Source organism: Salvelinus fontinalis, chromosome 25 (genome assembly GCF_029448725.1).
Source record: "Salvelinus fontinalis isolate EN_2023a chromosome 25, ASM2944872v1, whole genome shotgun sequence".
NCBI lineage: Eukaryota > Metazoa > Chordata > Actinopteri > Salmoniformes > Salmonidae > Salvelinus > Salvelinus fontinalis.
This window is the reverse complement of record NC_074689.1, coordinates 687,142-713,657: the sequence shown is the minus strand read 5'-3', so window position 1 is coordinate 713,657 and position 26,516 is coordinate 687,142. Positions and strand designations below refer to the sequence as shown.

General features: G+C 42.6%; 2 protein-coding genes across 9 annotated transcripts in view; one reads left to right on the top strand and one right to left on the bottom strand.

Annotated features, from left to right (window-relative positions):
• The window catches only part of LOC129822718 (uncharacterized), a 22,945-nt gene extending 13,678 nt beyond the window's left edge, over positions 1–9,267 (bottom strand). For 2 of the 4 annotated variants that reach the window (XM_055881046.1, XM_055881048.1), the window contains exons 1-2: positions 2,547–3,355; positions 2,206–2,280 (exon numbers count right to left, since the gene is read on the bottom strand). In XM_055881046.1, coding sequence (XP_055737021.1) covers positions 2,206–2,280; positions 2,547–2,948 — 477 coding nt within the window. In that variant the 5' untranslated portion in view covers positions 2,949–3,355. Of the gene's footprint in view, positions 1–2,205; positions 2,281–2,546; positions 3,361–9,178 lie in introns of those variants that run through there. The other 2 variants (XM_055881049.1, XM_055881047.1) reach the window with 2 other exon arrangements.
• Positions 5,425–26,516, top strand: LOC129822719 (inositol monophosphatase 1-like). 5 transcript variants are annotated; one of them, XM_055881054.1, is made up of 9 exons: positions 5,425–5,561; positions 14,965–15,039; positions 21,832–21,965; positions 22,292–22,396; positions 22,684–22,729; positions 22,859–22,967; positions 23,250–23,358; positions 23,624–23,775; positions 24,005–26,516. In XM_055881054.1, the coding sequence occupies exons 2-9, from the start codon at positions 14,977–14,979 to the stop codon at positions 24,121–24,123; spliced, it is 837 nt and encodes a 278-aa protein (XP_055737029.1). In that variant the 5' UTR covers positions 5,425–5,561; positions 14,965–14,976; the 3' UTR covers positions 24,124–26,516. The 5 variants fall into 5 exon arrangements, with proteins under 5 accessions (XP_055737029.1, XP_055737027.1, XP_055737025.1 ...); XM_055881052.1 differs by having other exon boundaries at positions 5,425–5,574; XM_055881050.1 differs by lacking the exon at positions 5,425–5,561 and adding an exon at positions 5,583–5,738.

Sequence of the window (26,516 nt, the reverse complement as noted above, 5' to 3'; positions counted from 1 at the left end):
ACACAAAAATGATCAATGGAAATCAAATTTATCAACCCATGGAGGTCTGGATTTGGAGTCGCACTCAAAATTAAAGTGGAAAACCACACTACAGGCTGATCCAACTTTGATGAAATGTCCTTAAAGCAAGTCAAAATGAGGCTCAGTAGTGTGTGTGGCCTCCACGTGCCTGTATGACCTCCCTACAACGCCTGGGCATGCTCCTGATGAGGTGGCGGATGGTCTCCTGAGGGATCTCCTCCCAGACCTGGACTAAAGCATCCGCCAACTCCTGGACAGTCTGTGGTCCAACGTGGCGCTGGTGGATGGAGCGAGACATGATGTCCCAGATGTGCTCAATTGGATTCAGGTCTGGGGAACGGGCGGGCCAGTCCATAGCATCAATGCCTTCCTCTTGCAGGAACTGCTGACACACTACAGCCACATGAGGTCTAGCATTGTCTTGCATTAGGAGGAACCCAGGGCCAACCGCACCAGCATATGGTCTCACAAGGGGTCTGAGGATCTCATCTCGGTACCTAATGGCAGTCAGGCTACCTCTGGCGAGCACATGGAGGGCTGTGCGGCCCCACAAAGAAATGCCACCCCACACCATGACTGACCCACCGCCAAACCGGTCATGCTGGAGGATGTTGCAGGCAGCAGAACGTTCTCCACGGCGTCTCCAGACTCTGTCACGTCTGTCACATGTGCTCATGTGCTCAGTGTGAACCTGCTTTCATCTGTGAAGAGCACAGGGCGCCAGTGGCGAATTTGCCAATCTTGGTGTTCTCTGGCAAATGCCAAACGTCCTGCACGGTGTTGGGCTGTAAGCACAACCCCCACCTGTGGACGTCGGGCCCTCATACCACCCTCATGGAGTCTGTTTCTGACCGTTTGAGCAGACACATGCACATTTGTGGCCTGCTGGAGGTCATTTTGCAGGGCTCTGGCAGTGCTCCACCTGCTCCTCCTTGCACAAAGGCGGAGGTAGCGGTCCTGCCGCTGGGTTGTTGCCCTCCTACGGCCTCCTCCACGTCTCCTGATGTACTGGCCTGTCTCCTGGTAGCGCCTCCATGCTCTGGACACTACGCTGACAGACACAGCAAACCTTCTTGCCACAGCTCGCATTGATGTGCCATCCTGGATGAGCTGCACTACCTGAGCCACTTGTGTGGGTTGTAGACTCCGTCTCATGCTACCAATAGAGTGAAAGCACCGCCAGCATTCAAAAGTGACCCAAACATCAGCCAGGAAGCATAGGAGCTGAGAAGTGGTCTGTGGTCACCACCTGCAGAACCACTCCTTTCTTGGGGGTGTCTTGCTAATTGCCTATAATTTCCACCTTTTGTCTATTCCATTTGCACAACAGCATGTGAAATTTATTGTCAATCAGTGTTGCTTCCTAAGTGGACAGTTTGATTTCACAGAAGTGTGATTGACTTGGAGTTACATTGTGTTGTTTAAGTGTTCCCTTTATTTTTTTGAGCAGTGTATATTGTCCTGCTAATAACAGGGTTAATAATATATCTGTGAGAATATCCAACGAGCTTTTATATAATTCTAAATTAATAATAATAATTGCTTTGTTTAAAAAATTATATTTTGGAGATGATTTTGTTTTCAAATAACATAAAACGAGCGAGAAAAAGGCATTTCTTGAACATGGGGTGAGACATTGTTACTAATTTGTAAATAAAGCCAGTTTGTTATTTAGAATGATTCATTTCTGTTTTTAAGAGGGAGAAAAATCTACTGTCATATCTTGGGTCTCCCAGTCAAGACCGGCACAGGTATTGAACCAGCATCTGTAGCAACACAGCTTGCACTGCTATGCAGTGTCTTAGAACATTGCGCCACTCAGGCGCTGTACAATGTGACCTGTCGGGAGTGGCCTACAACACTACAGTAAGAGAAAAATAATCCTAACAAAATAAAGTAATAAAAACCTAAGTGTAACAACAGTTTTAGTAAGTAATACTGAAGTCGTGCACAATTACCAGTTTCTATTTAGGTTTATGTCACCCATTCATTGTCAGTTAGAGACACAGTAGTGCATTGGGACCCAAAAGCATAATCAGTGCTCTAACTCCCCCTTGCTCTGGTCTGGAGCAATGAAGTGGTGACGCAGGGTACCTTACTAAACCACAAATGACCTCTAAGTCCCGTGGTGTAAGCTCGCAACTTTTAAAGGAGGAACCACTGTACACACTTGCCAGAGCTTACCAAGTCCTGTCCGCTGGAAGAGGGAGCTGGTGACTGGGCTTCTTGTTTGCGTGTCTTGCTCCCACTCATCTTTTTCTGTTGGCAAACACGCACTGGTATTGAGGCAATAATACTGTGGTATTAGTACATTGTTCTCGGTGTGATATACACTCTTCCTGAATCTTGAACTGTGTCTCTGCCTGTTCTGGTAGATGGGTGGGGCCTGCATTAGCTTCACATTACATCTAAAGTACATTGTACAAAGTAGGCTACAGCTATGATTTCATAATACGCCACATTTCTTTCTACATCTACTCCATGTAGTTGAGTCACCGCAGATAGGAAATAGTTCTTATCCATACCTTGTTCATGCTGACCAGGTGCTGATTTCTCAGCATATGTTTGCGGAGTATCTCCTCAGTATGTTTCCTCAGTATTTCCTCAGTATATGACTTGGAGTATGTGACTATGCTTCCAGATCCAGTGTCATCAGCTTGCAGTCCAGTCTTTTCTATTTTTTCCACCACTTCATCAAGCTTGGTGTTTGTATATAGTGCAGGTCTTGGGGTGTAGGTCTGTCTGCACGTAAGGCAGATGTGGTAGGGATCATTTTGGTGGTCCTGAACCCAGTTAGAAATACAGACTTTACAGTAACTCTGTCCGCAGGGAATACACAGCGGATCCAGTAAACCTACACAGATTAGACAACTTAACTTTTTTTGGTTCAAAACTTCTAGAGTTTCAGCCCAGCGAAATCGAGACATACCAGAGAGGAAGATCTTTGATATTACTACTAAGACTCGGTGTAACCTACTGCTAATGTCTCAGCTCAGCTGTTGGTTTCAATTCTCCGGAATCGTGAGAGTGAGAGGGGAGTGGTTTTCATATGTCAGAAAGAGGGGGGTGAGCTGCAGTGTTGCCATGTTCGTAGTTGTCTGTATATTGGGCTACTTTGAAAACGATGTCGCGGGTGAAAATGTATTGGTACAGGGTTTTTGGGCTATTTCTAAGTTGCACCGCGGCCGCCATGGCATTTATCAATACATATATTTCACTGTGACCTGCTCTTCACTGTCAAGCAGTGATACAGGCTGAGGCACGTGATCGAGAGGAGAGAGCAACAGGCGCACACGTTGTGACAACTTTTGACCAGATGTAGGTAGACTATTTAGATTGTCCTTATGGTGACAGCTATTTCCAGAAAACATATTAATACGCTGGAACTGATGCACATCAAGAAATAAGGGAGACAAAGCACTAGAAAACGACTTTGGGCGCACTGGAGCGCATACTGTTACCAGTCAAAGGTTTGGACACACCTAATCATTCAAGGTTTTTTCTTTAGTTTTACATCGTAGAATAATAGTGAAGACATCAACACTATGAAATAACACATAGAATCATGTAGAAACCAAAATAGTGTTAAACACATTTTTCAAAGTAGCCACTCTTTGCCTTGACAGCTTTGCACACTCTTGGTATTCTCACAACCAGCTTCAAGAGGTAGGTGCCTGGAATGTGTTTCAATGAACAGGTGTGCCTTGTTAAAAGTTAGTTTGTGGAATTTATTCCCTTCTTAATGCGTTTGAGCCAATCAGTTGTGTTGTGACAAGGTAGGGGTGGCATACAGGAGATAGCCCTATTTTGTAAAAGACCAAGTCCATATTATGGCAAGAACAGCTTTTAAAAAATGTAACTAGGCAAGTAATTTAAGAACAAATTCTTATTTACAATGATGGCCTACCACAGCCAGCACTGGACCAATTGCGCGCCACCCTAATGGGACTCCCAAACACAGCCAGATGTGATGCAGTCTGGATTCAAACCAGAGACTGCAGTGACACCTCTTGCCCTGAGATGCAGTGTCTTAGACCGCTGCGCCACTCGGGAGCCAAAAATAAGGAAAGAGAAACAACAGTCCATCATTACTTTAAGACATGAAGGTCAGTCCATCTGGAAAATTTCAGTGCAGTCGCAAAAACCATCAAGCCTTATGATGAGACTGGCTCTCATGAGAACCGCCACAGGAAAGGAAGACCCAGAGTTACCTCTGCTGCAGAGGATAAGTTCATTAGGAGTTACCAGCCTCAGAAATTGCAGCCCAAATAAATGCTTCACAGAGTTCAAGTAAAAGACATCTCAACATCAACTGTTCAGAGGAAACTGTGTGAATCAGGCCTTCATGGTCGATTTGATGCAAAGAAACCACTACAAAAGGAAACCAATAATAAGAAGAGACTTGCTTGGGCCAAGAAAACATGCGCAATGGACATTAGACCGGTGGAAATCTGTCCTTTGGTCTGATGAGTCCAAATTTGAGATTTTTGGTTCCAACTGCTGTCTTTGTGAGACGCAGAGTAGGTGAACGGATGATCTCCGCATGTGTGGTTCCCACTGTGAAGCATGGAGGTATGATGGTGTGGGGGTGCTTTGCTGGTGACACTGTCTGTGATTTATTTAGAATTCTAATCCAATAAAATGTTATTTGTCACATGCGCCGAATACAACAGGTGTAGCACTGCTCACCAGGGTTCCCAAGTCAAGCTAAAATTTCTAGCCCAATAAGCACTCAAAACCTGCCCAAAAGGCCTGAAAACATTTTTTTTACAGCAAGAGAGGAGTTGCCATATCTATATAATATTTTTTTTCCCATAACGCTATCTAGCCAATTAAGAAGGAATATCATAGTAACTTGTAACGACTTTAGAAGCTAAATTTGGGTTTCCTCAAAATAATAATCATTGCAAGCTATGACATGGCATAATAAAGGAATTTGAATATGTGATGAGAAAATATAATTTGTCCTTATTAAACTCGCCAGATCATTTTCCATCAATGGATGTCGATTTAACTAGTTTGACTGCTATGATTAAGCAATAAGGCACAAGAGAGAGGAACTAGCTTCTTACAAACATAAGTTATATTTTAATAGTAATCAGGCCTTAATTTGTGTAATAAAATATAAATATGACACTGCAACAATGTTTAATTTAGTCATAACATGGGAAAAAATTGTTTTGCTCAGTTGGACACCATTCATTTTGTATTTAGCTTGAATGGCACCCTCTGCTGCCACTGGTATTGCAAGGAAGGCTGAGCTCCTTCTAGTAAGTAGAGTTTTTTTCATGCTGTGAATGACGGTTCAGCACTTCAGTGGTTCTTTTACTGTCAATAATTCCATTGAACCAATAGTGGCCGTTTATACAGGTATTCCCTCCCCTGGAACAATTTTGGAAGCTCAACACAGGGATGGTGGTTGGAAGAGCAAGCTAGTTTGAAATGGAAAAGCGTCGCGGTAGCTTTTGATAAAGAATAACATCAAGACGAAACAGACGCTTTATAAGTGGGATGCACTGTTGAGCGCTACATCCCGAGGGGTTCGTGCTGCTTGTACGTAGATTGTGACAGCCGGTTAAATGGCGTCCCTTGAGAAAGCAAGAACAAGATGTATGTCAGGAGAAATGCAGTATTATCATAAGGAGACGAATACTTGGAATACGGAGGAATGGAGGGGAAAAAAGGCAGAGGAGGTCGAAGAGAGAGGGAAGAAGGCGGTGAGCTTGAGTCAGTTAAAAGTGGCAGGAAAAAGGGAGATGGTTTGTTAAAGAAGAATGGTAGAAAGTGTAAGCAGAGTGAGCTGAAGGCAGGAGGAGAAATTGAAGTGAATGAGGTCGAAGTATCAGAGGTGGTAGGTGTGGTGAAGTTCTCAGAACCCGGGGCTTGCACTGAGGGTCAAGACAAAGATGAGTCTGTGTCAGTAAGAGTGAAGTTTTTGGAAAAAGTGGACCCTTGCCTTTTGGCTGATCCATTTGTGGTTTCAGGGTGGGTGAAAACAGAGTTGGGTACTGTGGAATCGGTGAAGGTAACCAGAAGTGGTCTTGTGATAATTGTTTGTGTTTCTGCTGGTCAGAGGGAGAAGGTGTTCGGCGTTAAAAACGAATGGGGGCAAGAAATGTGAATTGTTTCGCTCTCAAGAAAATGAGAGCGAAAGGAGTGATTACTGGGGTAGCGGTAAATGTAAAAGTTGACCAACTGAAGGAGAAGATTCCCGGTGTTTGTGATGCTCGTTGTTTGGTGTGACGCAGACAGGGTGGCGAGAGTGGTGAAACAGAAGAGTCGTTATCTGTTCTTTTGAGTTTTGATGTTGAGTCTTTGCCCAACAATGTGATGTTAGGATATATAAGTTATCCTGTATGATGTGCCGAATACATTACATTGTTACAGGTGTCAAGCTTATGGGCATGGGGCAGCAGTGTGTAGGAGGGAGGTTCCTAGGTGTGCAGAAGGGCATGAGACAAAGGAATGTGTAGCATTGGGGTAAGTAGAGATATGTGTTAATTGTAGGGGTGCCCATGGGGCTGGGGATCAGAAATGTCCCATGCGAGACAGGTTTCCAGGGTTAGAGTAGTGCAGAAGTTGTCATATGCTGAGGCAGTGAAGAAAGTAGAGGAAGGTGGGTCAAGGGGGAGGGATCCGGAGAGGAGTGGTGTGAGTAGTAGATATGTGCCAGTACAGAGGGGTAGGCCAACAAGTGATATGTTTCAGTAAGATTGGATTTTTAGCATTTATAACAGTGGTTATCAACTGTACTGCAAGGATGGAACGTAAGTCGCAGAAAATTGAAGTTGTGGTGGCAGCTGCAGAGGTATTTGGGTGTGCAAGACTTTACATCAGAAGAGTTACAGGGTGTGGTGATGTCCCATCCTTTCAGGTTGTTGGCATAAGGTAGGACTAAATATTTTTGAGTAGGGTATTCTTTTTATTTATTTTTAGAATTATTTTTGAGTGTAGTGTTAGATGGTGGTAGAGTACAACTCCCTTATACTTTGCTTGAAAAAAAATGTAATGACTACATTGCCTTGTTTGCAGCTAACCTGTATGCTAACCAGAGCCATGTATGTGTAAAAAAGAATAATACATATAGCCAGCTAGCTAGCTCTAATTGCAATTTTGGATAAATAGCTAATCTGCTCCAGTTATTGTTTCGTTATTTTTCAGATATTTCGTTTGAACACCATGACCACAAGGTGCCTGCTAGGTAGATATTCCTGCCTCAGCCATTGCATTGGCTATCTTGTCAGCACGTATGGATGAATACAGATGTAACTTTATCGAGCATAGACAAACAACCCTCGTTTTCATTGAATAAACTGGCTTGGTAGCTACATCAGCACACACCTATTTCATAATCCGATGCCAATAACGGTTCCATAACCTGCCATACGTGAGTTGCTGGGGCTAGGAGGTCATCAAAAAGAGTACTACTGTAGCTAGCTACTTGTCTGGCATACATACAGTACACCATAGTCGATATGTAATAATTACACTTTTTATGTGAGAATTGTTTTCCTCATCTAGCTACCAGATTTGAACTAGTTGCCTGCTTGATTTTTGGAAGTTAATGTTTTACACAGAAAATAACGTCTGTTTAACAGACGACATTATTGCTTGACTGATATCCTTTATATATGAATAAACAAGCAGCCTATCATATTGCTCGTTGATTGCGAACTAACAGTTTTGGACGTGGCTCACTAACCTCACATAGCTAGGTAATGAATGGATCTATTGGCTCACAACTGCCATCTGCGAGGTAATTTCGAGATTACACCATGAAATAGCACTACGACATTTACAATGATCATGTTAGTTGGAAAGTCGATTACACCAGCTCCTTACTGTAATGTCATTATGCGATTACTGATTTTCGAATACAGAGCACAACCATGCAGAGAACCCTAATAAAACCATGCACAGAACGCAACTTTTTCCATCTGGAACTAAATTTGTTTGCTATTGTGACATCATGGTGATCTCTCGTATTGGCTCGTTCTAGCATATATTAGCATATTTCAATTAGGACACGCCTACTCTGATCTTATTGCGTGTGCAATAACTCAATTCGCTCTTGTACTCCTTCCAAACAACACCATTTAAAAAAAACTTTGGCAAAGGAAAAAGTCTGTTCGTAACATATTGTATTTTTGGGAACAGAAAACTGTATTGAGATCAAATGTCTCATGTGCAGAATTTCGGCCAAAATCCATCTTCTCCCACAGCCGTCTACTGGGCTTCTTCTCATCACCATATTTGGTGGGGAACGGAATTGCCAAACGGATGCTTCAGATTTATACATTTGGCTAAACGTCTGGCTCAGGCTCATTATTCTTTTACCTGTGGTATTACCTAAGAGCATACCACCCTGCATACCACTGCTGGCTTGCTTCTGAAGCTAAGCAGGGTTGGTCCTGGTCAGTCCCTGGATGGGAGACCAGATGCTGCTGGAAGTGGTGTTGGAGGGCCAGTAGGAGGCACTCTTTCCTCTGGTCTAAAAAATATCCCAATGCCCCAGGGCAGTGATTGGGGACACTGCCCTGTGTAGGGTGCCGTCTTTCAGATGGGACGTTAAACGGGTGTCCTGACTCTCTGAGGTCATTAAAGATCCCATGGCACTTATCGTAAGAGTAGGGGTGTTAACCCCGGTGTCCTGGCTAAATTCCCAATCTGACCCTCAAAACCATCATGGTCACCTAATAATCCCCAGTTTACAATTGGCTCATTCATCCCCCTCCTCTCCCCTGTAACTATTCCCCAGGTCGTTGCTGCAAATGAGAACGTGTTCTCAGTCAACTTACCTGGTAAAATAACGATAAAATAAATAAAATATTATATTGACAAGATAGAGCGGTCACGCGACTAACAATGGAAATACATGGAAGGCAGGCTCATTATTCTTCTACCTCTGGTATTACCTAAGAGTTAATATTATATTGACAGAGCGGTAACGCGACTAACAATGGAAATATGGGATCATTCTCTAGTCAGTGAGACGGCAGATACGCTTGTAAACAACAGCACAACTCCGAATTCAAGTTTGTAATATTTTTGCCGAAATGCCACGTGCGTCCACTTATACCAGTGCATTCCTAACAACCTAACCCCTACACAACGTTTATTCGATCAAATAAGCCTCACGTAGCAAATTAGCAATTACTTTTTTGTTGTTGACACTCTCATTGACTTCTTGGTCTTCTTTTCATGGACAGATTCCGGGGGAGTAAACCCTCTCGCTTTGCCTTTTCTAGTCTGGTATTACCCATTCTGCTGGCAGTGCAAACACGGATTTATTTTCTTCAAAATAAGAGTCATCCTGCAAAAATGCTAAGCCTGGGAATATCGATTTTTGTTGTTATTGTTGCACTAGTGCAGTACAACTGTGTTGCACAGCATTGGAACCCCATAGGAAACAAATACAGATTCAATTATTATTAATTCCAGAGTTTAAAAAAAGTTTACATAAATACTGGTATTTTTAAACCAATTAGGTATATTTAAGGAATTTCCCTTTTATAACATAAGCTGTGGACCACACTATCTACAAGAGAGTTCTCATCTATATTATTCGTAGCCATCTATATACCACCACAAATCGATGCTGGCACTAAGACCGCACTCAACGAGCTGTATAAGGCCATAAGCAAACAAGAAAATGCTCATCCAGAAGCGACGCTCCGAGTAGCTGGGGACTTTAACTTAGGGCTAGGCCCCTTTTTTCTCAATTTCCGCCTGACTAACGTGCCCAAAGTAAACTGCCTGTTTCTCAGGCCCTGAAGCCAGGATATGCATATAATTGGTACCATTGGAAAGAAAACACTTTGACGTTTTGGAAATGTTAAAATAATGTAGGAGACTATAACACAATAGCTATGGTAGGAGAAAATCCAAAGAAAAACCAACCTGAGTTTTTTTTTTGAGAAGCCATGCTCTTACAATGGAAAGGGGCATACTGAATTCTAGTTGCCAGGATGCAATTCCTATGGCTTCCACAGGGTGTCAGCAGTCCATCTTCAAGGTTTCAGGCTTGTAACCTCTAAAACAAATAAGAAATATCAGTTTTAGTACAGGAACACAGTGTTTGGGCGCGCCATGACAAGGCGCACCTGCTAAAATCAGTTTCCTATTGAACATACTTCTTTCCATAAGAAATATTATACACTGCTCAAAAAAATAAAGGGAACACTTAAATTTGTGGCCTGCTGGAGGTCATTTTGCAGGGCGCTGGCAGTGCACCTCCTTGCACAAAGGCGAAGGTAGCGGTCCTGCTGCTGGGTTGTTGCCCTCCTACGGCCTCCTCCACGTCTCCTAATGTACTGGCCTGTCTCCTGGTAGCGCCTGCATGCTCTGGATACTACGCTGACAGACACAGCAAACCTTTTTGCCACAGTTCGCATTGATGTGCTATCCTGGATGAACTGCACTACCTGAGCCACTTGTGTGGGTTGTAGACTCCGTCTCATGCTACCACTAGAGTGAGAGCACCGCCAGCATTCAAAAGTGACCAAAACATCAGCCAGGAAGCATAGGAACTGAGAAGTGGTCTGTGGTCACCACCTGCAGAATCACTCCTGTTTTGGGGGGTGTCTTGCTAATTACCTATAATTTCCACCTTTTGTCTATTCCATTTGCACAACAGCATGTGAAATTTATTGTCAATCAGTGTTGCTTCCTAAGTGGACAGTTTGATTTCACAGAAGTGTGATTGACTTGGAGTTACATTGTGTTGTTTAAGTGTTCCCTTTATTTTTTTGAGCAGTGTAGTTTGATTACATTTTAGGGTATCTGAGGAGTAAATAAAAATGTATTTCGACTTTTTGAAACAAAGTTTAGGGGTAGATTTTCTGATTATTTTCTCTGCATGTTGAACGAGTGGATTAGTCAAATCGATGTTGCCAACTAAACTGACTTTGGGATATAAAGAAGGATTTTATCTAACAAAACGACACTACATGTTATAGCTGGGACCCTTTGGATGACAAATCAGAGGAAGATTTTCAGCAAGTAAGTGAATATTTCATCGCTATTTGTGAATTTATGAAACCTGTGCCGGTGGAAAAATATTTGATCACCATCCTCAAACAATGGCATGGCATGCTTTCGCTGTATTAGCTACTGTAAATCAGACAGTGCAGTTAGGCTAACAAGAATTTAAGCTTTCAACCGATATAAGACACTTGTATGAACATAAATGTTTAATATCCATCATTTTTATGATTATTTATTTGAATTGCATGCCCTCCAGTTTCACCGGAAGTTGTCCCGCTAGCGGGACGCCTATCCCTGAGAGGATTTATTAATGCAGGCAAACTTAAATCTGTTCCACCTAGTTTCTACCAGCATATCACATGTGCAACAAGAAGTAAAAAAATTCTAGACCACCTTTACTCCACACACAGAGATGGATACAAAGCTATCCCTCTCCCTCCATTTGGCAAATCTGACCACATCTCTATCCTCCTGATTCCTGCTTATAAGCAAAATCTAAAGCAGGAAGTACCAGTGACTCGCTCAATATGGAAGTGGTCCGATGTGGCAGATGGTACGCTACAAGACTGTTTTTCTAGCACAGACTAATATATGTTCCGTGATTCATCCAATGGCATTGCTGAGTATACCACCTCAGTCACCGGCTTCATCAATAAGTGCATTGAGAACGTCGTCCCCACAGTGACCGTACGTACATATCCCAACCAGAAGCCTAAATGATTACCGCCACGTAGCACTCATGTCCGTAGCTATGAAGTGCTTTGAAAGGCTGGTCATGGCTCACATCAACACCATCATCCTGGAAACCCTAGACCATCTCCAATTCACATACCGCCCCAATAGATCCACAGATGACGCAATCTCAATCGCACACTATACTGCCCTTTCCCACCTGGACAAAAGGAACACCTATGTGAGAATACTGTTCATTGACTACAGCTCAGCGTTCAACAAAATAGTGCCCAGAAAGCTCATCACTAAGCTAAGGACCCTGGGACACATCCCTCTGAAACTGGATCCTGGACTTCCTGGCAGGCCACCGACGGGTGGTAAGGGTAGGCAACAACACATCTGCAACACTGATCCTCAACACCAGTGCCCCTCAGGTGTGTGCTTAGTCCCCTCCTGTACTCCCTGTTCACCCACAACTGCGTGGACAAGCACGATTCCACCACCATCATTAAGTTTGCTGATGACACAACGTTGGTAGGCATGATCACCAACAACGATGAAATCTGTCAGTGCGGTGCCAGGCCAAAAACCTCTACCTCATTGTGAGCATGACAAAGGAGATGATCGTGGACTATAGGAAAAGGAGGGCAGAACATTTACATCGACGGGGCTGAAGTGGAGCGGGTCGAGAGTTTCAAGTTCCTTGGTGTCCATATCACCAACAAACTATCATGGTGTAAGCACACCAAGACAGTCGTGGAGAGGGCACGACAACACATTTTCCCCCTCAGGAGACTGAAACGATTTGGTATAGACCAGATCATCAAAAAGTTATACAGCTCCACCAGCGAGAGAATCCTGACCGGTTGCATCACCGGCTGGTATGGCAACTGCTCGGTATCTGACCGTAAGGTGCTACAGAGGGTAGTGTGTGTACGGCCCAATACATCTGCGGGGCCAAGCTTCCTGGAATCCAGGACCTATATACCAGGCGAAGTCAGCCTGTAATCGAAACCACAAATGCTGACGCTCCAGATACTCAACTAGTCTAAAGAAGGCCAGTTTTATTGCTTCTTTAATTAGCACAACAGTTTTCATCTGTGCTAACATAATTGCAAAACGGTTTTCTAATGAACAATTAGCCTTTTAAATGATAAACTTGGATTAGCTAACACAACGTGCCATTGGAACACAGGAGTGATGGTAGCTGATAATGGGCCTCTGTACACCTATGCAGATATTCCATTAAAAATCAGCCGTTTCCAGCTACAATAGTCATTTACAATTTAGCAATGTCTACACTGTATTTCTGATCAAGTTGATGTTATTTTAATGGACCAAAAAATTAGCTTTTCTTTCAAAAACAAGGACATTTCTAAGTGACCCCAAAGTTTTGAACGGCAGTGTATATTACTTTAATTACTCAATAGAATCAATAGAATTAAACTAGATCTCTTCTGGTGGGCAACAGGTCTTATGCCGTGTTCATATGCTATCGGAAACTCGGAACCTCCAAGTTAAAATGAATGTAAGTTATTTGCGTAGAGCTTCTGATTGGTTGATTCTGATAGTTGGAAACTGGGATCATCTTAGTACAACGAGTTAGAAAAGTCATTGTTTCCAAGTTCCAACTGGCATGTGAGCGCGACATTATACATAATGCTGTTGGCACCTTATTTTGCTCCCTCCATATGCAATATACTGTAGATCCTCGGAGGTTGTTGGCACCTTAATTGGGAAGGATGGGCTTGTGGTAATGGCTGGAGTGGAATAGGTGGAATGGTATCAAACACATAACAAAGTATTCCATGTGTTTTATTCCATTTACTCCGTTCCAGCCATTATGAACCGTTCTCCCCTCAGCAACCTCCACTGCTGTATATGCGATACGTTTTGTGTTGTAGAGAAAAGAAATGACTACCATCTCATATAAACTGACGTGGAAAATACTCAGTAGGGTATCTACTAACCTAACATGGTTACTTTTTGACGTGCCACATGGCCTGCTGCATTTTTTTCTCACTCCACCCCCTGGCTATCCCCTGGTTGACAGTTGTTATCATGAATCTTGCCCTGGAGGCAGAGCTGAGCGATTTCCACTAGATGGGGCAGCTGCAAAGTCAAAATTGTCTTTTTTGTAAAAGGTTATGAAAACAAAAGTTGGCTTAATTTAAGGTTAGCAGTGTGGTTAAGGTTAGGTTTAAAATCAGTTAGGGTTAGGGTGACTACTCAGCAGAGCTGCCACCAGGGCAAGATTCATGTCAATAAATGCCAACATGCCTGGGGTGGAAAAATCCTCAGTTGGGTCTTTTGAGGGGGATTGTGTCACACGGCCTGCTGCTGGCCCTTTTTACAACCCTCCATAGCACCCAATGCAATACTCTGTAATACATATTGGGTTGTTGACATTTCTAACTGTCTCAGCTAAGTGGGGTTGGGAAATACTCAGCAGGGTAACCAAATATGTTTCGTTTTTGAGGGGGACTGTGTTGCATGGTCTGCTGCTGGCTTTTCTCTGCCCCCTATTTGGTTAGTAGAGACCCTACTGATTATTTCCCATCCCACTTAGCCGATACAGGTAGTAACGTTTTTTTCTCTACATCCCAATATTCTCAACATACCAGTGTCAACATTGTATTTTTTTTAAACGTATGTTTAAATCCGTTTTCAGAAATTACTAATTGCCTTTCTTGATGCCAAAATAAACACGGCCAATAATTAAATTGCAATATCCTTTTAATCAGCAAATGATATTACAACGGTATTCAAATGCTGGCTTTTATTTTGAAGGTTTTGTCATTGCTATAGGAAAATGATGTCATAATTTGTGCTGCTGGCAGAATAGTAGTGCAGAGGTTAGAAAAGGGAAACAATACAGTAAGTTTCGGTTTTCAAACTGTCTTTGCTGGCAAATCGATTATTGTTACAATTTATAGGGCGGTTATCTGGTCACTAGCTAGCTGTTGTGTATCCTTGCTGATTTTTGCTAGTGCTCAATGCCGGGAAGACCTCATAGCCTGTCAGCTGGCTAACGTTAGCTAACGTTAGCTTGGTTATGTGTAACATTTTCGACGTTGATTATTTATTTTTCTATTTAGCTAGAATAATTTGTTAACCTCTTGCAAATTATTCTCCAGGGCTGGGTTTCCGAAAAGCATCGTAGTACAAATATAATATTTTGGCCATTTAGTTTCAATGGAATTAATATGATTTTAGTGCTTTTGGGAAATCCAGCGCCGGTTTGAATATAATTCTCATATTGGGTGTTGTTACTTGTTTGTTTAGGTTGTCGTCATCATGGCAGACCCTTGGAAAGAGTGCATGGACCACTGCCTTGAGGTGACCAAAGAGGCTGGGAAGGTGAGAAAACAGCATAATACCCTACTAGCTAGGTTACGGTGAATAATATCACATGATGTCAGGGATCATCAACTAGATTCAGCCGCGGGCCGATTTCTTTCTTGAGAGGATAGTCAAGGGGGCCGGAACATGAATGCAAATTGACCGCAAAAAGCCCAAACAGATAGAATATTATACTAAATAATAATAATTTCAAACCTTGCTTACATTTGTATACGATCACAAAGTGCTTTCAGAAAGTATTCATACCCCTTAATGTATCGAATGTGAAATACAGAAATAAATAATTTACATAAGTATTCAGACCACTGAGTCAATACTTTGTAGAAGCACCTTTGGCAGTGATTACAACTGAGTCTTTATGGGTAAATCTCTAAGCATTCCACACCTGGATTGTGCAATATTTACCCATTCGTTTTTTTCAAAACTTTTCAAGCTCTGTAAAATTGGTTGTTGATCAATGCTACACAACCATTTGCAGGTCTTCCCATAGATTTTCAAGTAGTTTTAATGTGTTTTTTAGTTATGTGTTTTTGTTGGATTTGTCTCAAACATAACACTTTGTACATTTTGTACAGTATTACTTGTGTGCCTTGTTACAAACAGGATGCATCTTTTGAAATATTTGTATTCTGTAGAGGCTTCCTTTTCACTCTGTCAATTAGGTTAGTATTTTGGAGTAACTACAATGTTGTTGATCCATCCTCAGTTTTCTCCTATCACAGACATTAAATACACCATTGGCCTAATGGTGAAATCCCTGGTTTCCTTCTTCTGCGGGCAACTGAGTTAAGAAGGGCACCCATATCTTTGTAGTGACTGGGTGTATTGATACACCATTGATACACCATCCAAAGTCTAATTAATACCATGCTAAAAGGGATATTCAATGTCTGTTTTATTTGTACACATCTACCAGTAGGTGCCCTACTTTGCGAGGCAATGGAAAATCTCCCTGGTCATTGTGGTTGAATCTGTGTTTGAAATTCACTTGTCGACTGAGGGGCCTTGCAGATAATTTTATGTGTCGGGTAAAGAGACGAGGTAGTCATTCAAAAATCATGTTAAACACTATTATTGCACACAGTGACTCCATACACATCTTTACTCCTGAACTTATTTAGGCTTGCCGTAAAGCGGTTGAATACTTATTGACTCAAGACTTTTCAGCTTTTCATTTTTAATTAATTTGTAAATATTTCAAAAAATATAATTTCACTATGACATTATGGGGTATTATGTGAAGGCCAGTGACCAAAAAAATCAATATTTAATCCATTTTAAATTCAGGCTGTAACACAACAAAATGTGAAAAAGTCAAGGGGTGTGAATACTTTCTGAAGAAGGCACTTCATCTCTCTATTATGCATGGGAATACTTTGGAACAGATGTCCTAAATTAAAATCACTTGGAGCTGGTTTTTACAGTCTTTATGTACAAGAATTTCAATCTTTTTTTATTTCTAAAAATTTTACCTAGAAAACTTGAGGGCCAAATAAAATCACCCTCGCACCAAATTTAGCCTGTGGGCCGCCAGTTGGGAAACCTGCCTTATCAAATTTTATTTGTCACATACACATGGTTAGCAGATGTTAATGCGAGTGTAGCGAAATGCTTCTAGTTCCGACAATGCAGTGATAACCAACAAGTAATCTAACCTAACAATTCCACAACTCCTACCTTATACACACAAGTGTAAAGGGATAACGAATATGTACATAAAGATATATGAATGAGTGATGGTACAGAACGGCATAGGCAAGATGCAGTAGATGGTATAGAGTACAGTATATACATATGAGATGAGTAATGTAGGGTATGTAAACAAAGTGGCATAGTTTAAAGTGGCTTGTGATACATGTATTACATAAAGATGGCAAGATGCAGTAGATGATATAGAGTACAGTATATACATATACATATGAGATGAGTAATGTAGGGTATGTAAACATTATATTAAGTGGCATTGTTTAAAGTGGCTAGTGGTACATTTTTACATAATTTCCATCAATTCCCATTATTAAAGTGGCTGGAGTTGAGTCAGTATGTTGGCAGCGGCCACTAAATGTTAGTGGTGGCTGTTTAACAGTCTGATGGCCTTGAGATAGAAGCTGTTTTTCAGTCTCTCGGTCCCTGCTTTGATGCACCTGTACTGACCTCGCCTTCTGGATGATAGTGGGGTGAGCAGGCAGTGGCTTGGGTGGTTGTTGTCCTTGATGATCTTTATGGCCTTCCTGTGACATTGGGTGTTGTAGGTGTCCTGGAGGGCAGGTATTTTCCTGACACCACACTCTGAGGGCCCTCACCTCCTCCCTGTAGGCCGTCTCGTCGTTGTTGGTAATCAAGCCTACCACTGTAGTGTCGTCCGCAAACTTGATGATTGAGTTGGAGGCGTGCATGGCCACGCAGTCGTGGGTGAACAGGGAGTACAGGCGAGGGCTCAGAACGCACCCTTGTGGGGCCCCAGTGTTGAGGATCAGCGGGGTAGAGATGTTGTTACCTACCCTCACCACCTGGGGGCGGCCCGTCAGGAGGTCCATGACCCAGTTGCACAGGGCAGGGTCGAGACCCAGGGTCTCGAGCTTGACGACGAGTTTGGAGGGTACTATGGTGTTAAATGCTGAGCTGTAGAGCATTATGGTTTATCAATGCCTTGTAGTCTATCATAGTGGGCTATCATACTCTCATCAGGGTGCTGTGCTTATATAAACCATTATAATGAAACGTTACAGTAATGAAACAGTGATCTGTCATCGCCCAAGTGGGCGCTACAAATTGGTGGTGGAAGAGGTGAGTTTCACGCCTTACTATGTAAAGTGCTTTGAGCACCTACTCTATTGTATGTATAGTTGAAGTCGGAAGTTTACATACACCTTAGCCAAATACATTTAAACTCCGTTTTTTTCCACAATTCCTGACATTTAATCCTACTAACAATTCCTTGTCTTAGGTCAGTTAGGATCACCACTTCATTTTAAGAATGTGAAATGTCACAATAATAGTAGAGAGAATGACTTTTCAGCTTTAATTTCTTTCATCACATTCCCAGTGGGTCAGACGTTTACATACACTCAATTAGTATTTGATAGCATTGCCTTTAAATTGTTTTACTTGGGTCAAACCTTTCAGGTAGCCTTCCACAAGCTTCCCACAATAAGTTGGGTGAATTTTGGCCCATTCCTTCTGACAGAGCTGGTGTAACTGAGTCAGGTTAATAGGCCTCCTTGCTCGCACACACTTTTTCAGTTCTGCCCACAAATTTTCTATGGGATTGAGGTCAGGGCTTTGTGATGGCCACTCCAATACCTTGACTTTGTTGTCTTTAAGCCATTTTGCCACAACTTTGGAAGTATGCTTGGGGTCATTGTCCATTTGGAAGACCCATTTGCGACCAAGATTTAACTTCCTGACTAATGTCTTGATGTTGCTTCAAGATATCCACATAATTTTCCTCCCTCATGATGCCATCTATTTTGTGAAGTGCACCAGTCCCTCCTGCAGCAAAGCACCCCCACAACATGATGCTGCCACCCCCATGCTTCACGTTTGGGATGGTGTTGCAAGCCTTCCCCTTTTTCCTCCAAACATAACGATGGTCATTATGGCCAAACAGTTCTATTTTTGTTTCATCAGAACAGAGGACATTTCTCCAAAAAATACGATCTTTGTCCCCATGTGCAGTTGCAAACCGTAGTCTGGTCTTTTTATGGAGGTTTTGGAGCAGTGGCTTCTTCCTTGCTGAGTGGCCTGTCAGCTTATATTGATATAGGACTCGTTTTACTGTGGATATGGATACCTTTGTACCTGTTTCCTCCAGCATCTTCACAAGGTCCTTTGCTGTTGTTCTGGGATTGATTTGTACTTTTTCTTTTTTACCAAAGTACATTCATCTCTAGGAGACAGAACGCGTCTCCTTCCTGAGCGGTATGACGGCTGCGTGGTCCCATGGTGTTTATACTTGTGTACTATTGTTTGTACAGATGAACGTGGTACCTTCAAGCGTTTGGAAATTGCTCCCAAGGAGGAACCAGACTTTTTCTGAGGTCTTGGCTGATTTCTTTTGATTTTCCCATGATGTCAAGCAAAGAGGCACTGAGTTTGAAGGTAGTCCTTGAAATGCATCCACAGGTACACCTCCAATTGACTCAAATGATGTCAATTAGCCTATCAGAAGCTTCTAAAGCCATGACATCATTTTCTGGAAATTTCCAAGCTGTTTAAAGGCACAGTCAACTTAGTGCATGTAAACTTCTTACCCACTGGAATTGTGATACAGTGAATGATATGTGAAATAGTCTGTCTGTAATCAATTGTTGGAAAAATTACTTGTGTCATGCACAAAGTAGATGTCCTAACCGACTTGCCAAAACTATAGTTTGTTAACAAGAAATTTGTGGAGTGGTTGAAAAACGAGTTGTAATGACTCCAACCTAAGTGTATGTAAACTTCCGACTTCAACTGTAGGTGGAACAACGTTATATAAATCCAATCCGTTTTGATCACGCAGACTGGGATATGTTCCGGCTAGCCTCAGAGAATAAATGCGGATCTGGTGAGTGAGTTTATAAGGAAGTGTATAGGAGATGTTGTACCCACTGTGACTATTAAAACCTACCCTAACCAGAAACCGTGGATAGATGGCGGCATTCGCACAAAACTGAAAGCGCGAACCACCGCATTTAACCATGGAAAGGTGACTGGGAATATGGCCGAATACAAACAGTGTAGTTAATCACTCGGCAAAGCAATCAAACAAGCAACATGTCAGTATAGAGACAAAGTGGAGTCGCAATTCAATGACTCAGACACAAGACGTATGTGGCAGGGTCTACAGACAATCACGGACTACAAAAGGAAAACCAGCAACGTCATGGATACTAATGTCTTGCTTCCAGACAAACTAAACACCTTCTTTGCCCGCTTTAAGGATAATACAGTGCCACCGACGCGGCCCGCTTCCAAGGACTATGCGCTCTCCGCCGTGGCCAACGTAAGACATTTAAACGTGTTAACCCTCATAAGGCTGCCGGCCCAGACGGCATCCCTAGCCGCGTCCTCAGAACATGCACAGACCTGCTGGCTGGTGTGTTTACGGACATATTCAATGTCTCCCTATCCCAGTCTGCTGTCCCCACATCCTTCAAGATGGCCACCATTGTTCCTGTACTCAAGACTGCAAAGGTAACTGAGCTAAATGACTATCGCCCCGTTGCACTCACTTCTGTCATCATGAAGTGCTTTGAGAGACTAGTCAAGGATTATATCAACTCCACCTTACCTGTCACCCTAGACCCACTTCAATTTGCTTACCACCCCAATAGGCCACAGACAATGCAATCGCCATCACACTGCACACTGCCCGATTTCATTTGGACAAGAGGAATACCTATGTAAGAATGCTGTTCATTGACTATAGCTCAGAATTCAACACCATAGTACCATCTAAGCTCATCATTAAGCTTTAAGCCCTGGGTCTCAACCCTGCCCTGTGCAATTGGGTCCTGGACTTCCTAACGGGCCGCCCCCAGGTGGTGAAGGTAAGAAACAACATCTCCACTTCGCTGATCCTCAACATTGGGGCCACACTTGGGTGCGTGCTCAGCCCCCTCCGGTACTCCCTGTTCATCCATGACTGCATGGCCATGCACGCCTCCATCTCAATCAAGTTTGTAGACACACAACAGTAGTAAGCTTGATTACCAAGAACTACGAGACAGCCTACAGGGAGGAGGTGAGGGTTCTCGGAGTGTGGTGTCAGGAAAACAATCTCTCACTCAACATCAACAAAACAAAGGAGATGATCGTGGACTTCAGGAAACAGCAGAGTGATCACCCCGCTTTCCACGAAGGGACAGTAGTGGAGAAGGTGGAATGTTTTTTTAAGTTCCTCGGCATACACATCACAGACAAAATGAAATGGTCCACATACACAGACAGTGTGGGGCAGAAGGCGCAACAGCGCCTCTTCAACCTCAGGAGGCTGAAGAAATGTGACTTGTCACCTAAAACCCTCACAAACCTTTACAGGTGCACAATTGAGAGCATCCTGTCACCGCCTGGTACGGCAACTCCACTGCCCACAACGTCAGGGCTCTCCAGAGGGTGGTGCGGTCTGCACAACGTATCACCGGGGGCAAACTACCTGCCCTCCAGGACACCTACAGCACCCGATGTCACAGTTAGGCCAAAACGATCATCAAGGACAACAACCACCCGAGCCACTGCCTGTTCATCTCGCTACCATCCAGAAGGCGAGGTCAGTACAGGTGCTTCAAAGCTGGGACAGAAAGACAGCTTCTATCTCAAAGCCGTCAGACTGTTTAACAGCCATCACTAAGACAGAGAGGCTGCTGCCTACATACAGTTTTGAAATCATTGGCCACTTTAATAAATGGAACACTAGTCACTTTAATAATGTCACTTTAATAATGTTTACATATCTAGCATTACTCATTTCGTATGTATATACTGTATTTTACACCATCTGTTGCATCTTGCCTATGCCGCTCTGTCATTACTCATCCATATATTTAGATATTTTTATTCCATTCCTTTACTTAGATTTGTGTGTATTAGGTAGTTGTTGTGGAATTGTTAGATTAATTGTTAGATATTGCTGAACTGTCGGAACTAGAAGCATTTCGCTACACTCGCAATAACATCTGCTAACCATGTGTATGTGACCAATAAAATTTGATTCAAACAATTATTGTTATTATTATCATCCCTATTAATTAATCCCTCATGAGACTAGCTGGCTGACATTCTCTCTTTCTAATCTCTCTCTGTCAGATGATCCAAGAAGCGTTGCAGAAGGACATCTCCATCATGCAGAAGAGCTCCCCTGTGGACCTGGTCACTGAGACCGACCAGAAGGTGGAGCAACTCATCATCTCCTCCATCAAGGAGAAGTTCCCCACACACAGGTACAGTAGCTCACTGCAGGGCTTTAAAGCCTGAACCACCACCATTTGCTGCTTTCGAGAGTCTATTTCTTGACATTGTTCCCAGCAGACATGGGTCAAATGCATAACTAAAATGCTTGAAATTGATTTAGCTTGCGTGGTATAATGGAACCCGATTCATTAGTCCCGAAAGTGCACATTTTGCCCACTTTGCATGCAGGTCAAGCACACATCAATTATTTGTATTTGATCCAGGTCTGGTTCCTAAGTGCCTGAAAGGTGTGGTACTGTGCTTCTGTCTCTGATATTCATTATCCACCATCTTCTTCCAATTCCTCTTTCACCAGTTTTATAGGTGAAGAGTCTGTAGCGGCGGGAGCATCCAGCAACCTAACTGATAATCCCACCTGGATCATTGACCCCATTGATGGGACCACCAACTTTGTCCACAGGTGCTGCACAATGTTACAGTTCTGTATTGCAAACATGCCCCATTATATAGCCTAACATATGATGAAAGCATCTAATGTCCTCATAACCAAAGAAGCTATAGCCTCCTACATCAATAGTATTCTTTGGGGGGGCATAAGAGGCTTCATATTAAATTTTTTATTTTTAACCGGATTTTTCCTGGCGTGACCTCAAGGGTTTTAATAGAAATAGATTTTTATGTGCTTAGTTCCTCTAGGAGTTCACTTATTTAATACCTTAACACATTTTCTCTTTTCTTTTACCTCAGATTCCCCTTTGTCTCTATGTCGATTGGTTTTGCTGTGAAGAAAGAGGTAAAGGTTTTCTGTGTTTGGCAACGTCATGAGATTTATAAGACAGTAATAACTGAGTAGCAGGAACTCAGCAGGTTTTGACTTTGCATTTGAAGTCATCCTTCTCTCTATGCAATGTCTTTGACTCAGATAGAGTTTGGCATTGTCTACAGCTGCCAAGAGGACAAGATGTACACAGCACGGAAGGGGAAAGGGTCATTCTGTAATGGAGAACCCATCAAAGTGTCTGGGCAGGAAGGTATGTTGTACAGCCTTGTCTGTCTGGCTGAGCCAATTGAGATAATATCAACTAGGGAGAGTCATTCACCAAGTACCAAACATCAGGGCTGGTATTCATAAAGCGTTCTAGAGTAGGAGTGCTGATCGAGGGTCTGGTCAATTGATCATGATAACACTAGGAAGATATACAGATGAATTGTATCTCATTTGATTGTATGAGATTTAGCTTGGTTAGCGTTATGCTAGTTTGTTGTGTAATGGATTCAATGAGTAGTCATAACTCATGACACTCTCTGTGTAGACATCACCAAGTCCTTGGTCCTGACAGAGATGGGCTTTAAGAAGGATCCAGAGCACTTCAAAACCATGATGGGCAACATCGAGACAATCCTCACCATCCCTGTACACGGGTAAACATTACTTCCCACACTCTCTGTTTAAACATCATCTCAATATTGTGAGCTTGCAATGCATCAAACATTAATAAGGCCACAGAAAGAGAGATGTAATATAATAATATATACCATTTAGCAGACGTTTTTATCCAAAGCGACTTAGAGTAGTGCATCAAAAGTGCAAGTGCTATGCTCTACCCATTGAGCCACACATGATTGTTGTTTGACTTACAGTGGTTTAGATATGTATGAGGTTAACAAGCAAATGTTGCTCCCGTAGCATCCGCTCGCCGGGCAGTGCGGCAGTCAACATGTGCCTGGTGGCGTGCGGAGCGGCTGATGCCTACTACCACATGGGCATCCACTGCTGGGACATGGCTGGAGGAGCTGCCATCATTAGAGAGGCTGGGGGTGTCATCATGGACATCTCAGGTGATTCACTGTGCACTGCAGCGATGCTACCTACTGTACATAGTTGTAACCAGGATGTGGTGTGGATTGTAGATGGTACATGATCAAGGCCTCCAAGTCATGAGTAAATTATTTTATTGATCTTATTAATTCTATTTTAATTAATTATACCTTAAAGTTCTCAATGAGGTTAAAATGAGTACTGGGCACTTGCTATAACATGGATCTATTGTATTGTTGTCCTACCCAGGAGGCCCATTTGACCTGATGTCCAGGAGGCTGATCATTGCCAGCAGCAGAACCATCGCAGAGCGCATCTCCCAGGTGATAAAAGCATTCCCTGTAGGAAGGGACGACATCGAGGGATAGAGTACCATCACATGCACGCACAGAGGGAATGACAGATGGCTGCAGGTGCATGCACACCCAGCAGGAAGCACCCAGCAGAACACACATACACACATTTAGATGAGTCAGGATCCTCTCTGCGCCTTAATTGTTAAACTGGTGGTATTAACTTTTCTCTGAATGCACCTCAGTGGATTTGCGAAAACCTATCAATGAAGACCAACTTTATTCATTTAATTGACTGTTTGCCCCTCAAGGGCTTTGACTTGTATCTCATTTTTGGGGGGTATTTAAGTGAGAACAAGATTAGGAAATGTGGTCATTGTAGACCAAGACATTTTCTGTCTCAATCATACACCACATGGCCAAAGGTATGTGGACAACCTTCAAATTTGTGGATTTGTTTATTTTAGCCACACTCATTGCTGACAAGTGTTTAAAATCAAGCACACAGCCATGCAATCTCCATAGACAAACATTGGCAGTAAAATGGCCTTACTGAAGAGCTCAGTGACTTTCAACGTGGCACTGTAATAGGATACCATCTTTCCAATAAGTTAGTTTGTCAGATTTCTGCTATGCTAGAGCTGCCCCGGTCAACTGTAATTGCTGTTATTGTGAACCATTGCGTCTAGGAGCAACAACGGCTCAGCCGCGAAATGGTAGGCCACACAAGCTCACAGAACAGGACCGCCGAGTTCGTCAGGGGAGCTTCATGAAATGGGTTTCCATGGCAGAGCAGCCGCAACACCAGCCTAAGATCACCATGCGTAATGCCAAGCGTCGGCTGGAGTGGTGTAAAGCTCGCCGCCATTGGACTCTGGAGTAGTGGAAACGTGTTCTCTGGAGTGATGAATCACGCTTCACCATCTGTCAATCCGATGGACGAATCTGGGTTTGGCGGATTCCAGGAGAACGCTACCTGCCCCAATGCCTTATGCCAACTATAAAGTTGTAGACTTTAAAGTCTGTAGCAACAGACTATAAAGTCTGTGGCTGTTTTTCATGGTTCAGGCTAGGCCCCTTAGTTCCAGTGAATGGAAATCTTAACGCTACAGCATACAATGACATTATAGACGATTCTGTGCTTCCTGTTTCAGCATGGTAATGCCCCCGTGCACAAAGGGGGGTCCATACAGAAATGGTTTGTCGAGATGAGTGTGGACAAACTTGACTGGCCTGCACAGAGCCCTGACATCAACCCCATCGGAAACCTTTGGGATGAATTGGAATGCAGACTGCGAGTCCGGCCTAATCGCCCAACATCAGTGCATGACCTAACTCCTAATGCTCTTGTGGCTCAATGGAAGCCAGTCCCTGCTGCAATGTTCCAACATCTAGTGGAAAGCCTTCCCAGCTGAGTGGAGGCTGTTATAGTATCAAAGGGGGAACAACTCCATATTAATGGCCATGATTTTGGAATTAAATGTTCAACGAGCAGGTTCTCCACATACTTTTTGTCATGTAGTGTAAGTTGCATCTTTTAAGTAACTGTATTATAACTTGAACAAATAACACGAACCTCAGCAGTATATGGCTTCCTTGACTGATTTAGAATCTTGAGTTACAAAGACATCCATTGACTTTCCACAATATATATATAGGGAAATCTGTATTTATTTAGATCTGAATTGTAAGTAATTATTTTCCTACTCTACTACAGTGCTAAATACTTGATATGTTATGTACTGTGAGGTATATTTATTTATTGCAGGTATTGGTATAAAATGTTAATGCTTTCACAATAACTTGTTACCCACATTTTATTATTTTACAAACCTCTCATATTTGGAGTGACCATACATTGAATCCTCACTCCCAGAGAACATACCATACATACATACCTGACGTTAGCTTATAAGCCATAAAGAGTATTGCAGATATCTTACTATGAGTGTAGCTTTGTATGATTTAGTGACTAAATCAAGACATGTTTTGAGAAGTGATGTTCTGTAATGTTTTCTTAGGATGTATGAAGAGGGAAGTAAAAAAATAAATAAAAAAAATGTCATTTCTATACTAATAATGATATTGCCACACATTTCTTTATGAATAACTGATGGGTATAGTGTTTTGTATTTTTGTTCCTTTATGTAGTCGCTGTTGTCTGTGCTAACAGCGAGGTGGAAGAAAGATCTTCACATCACATAAATCGGTAATTTAAAAAAGCCCATGCCCAAACAGGAAAGTCACAAGAGATGAGAATATGTAGCAATGGTTAGTTATCACGGGAAGGCTAAGAATCACGTTGTCTGTCTGAACTGTCGCCTGATAAAACCAATTTGTGTTACAGCCAACCTGAGGATAGAAGGTCTTGATAATAAGCTCTTTGAATTAGGTTTACATTTAATTATTTTGGAATGTTTTATCAAGGGTCAATACATTATTTTATAAAGAACATACATTCACACCAA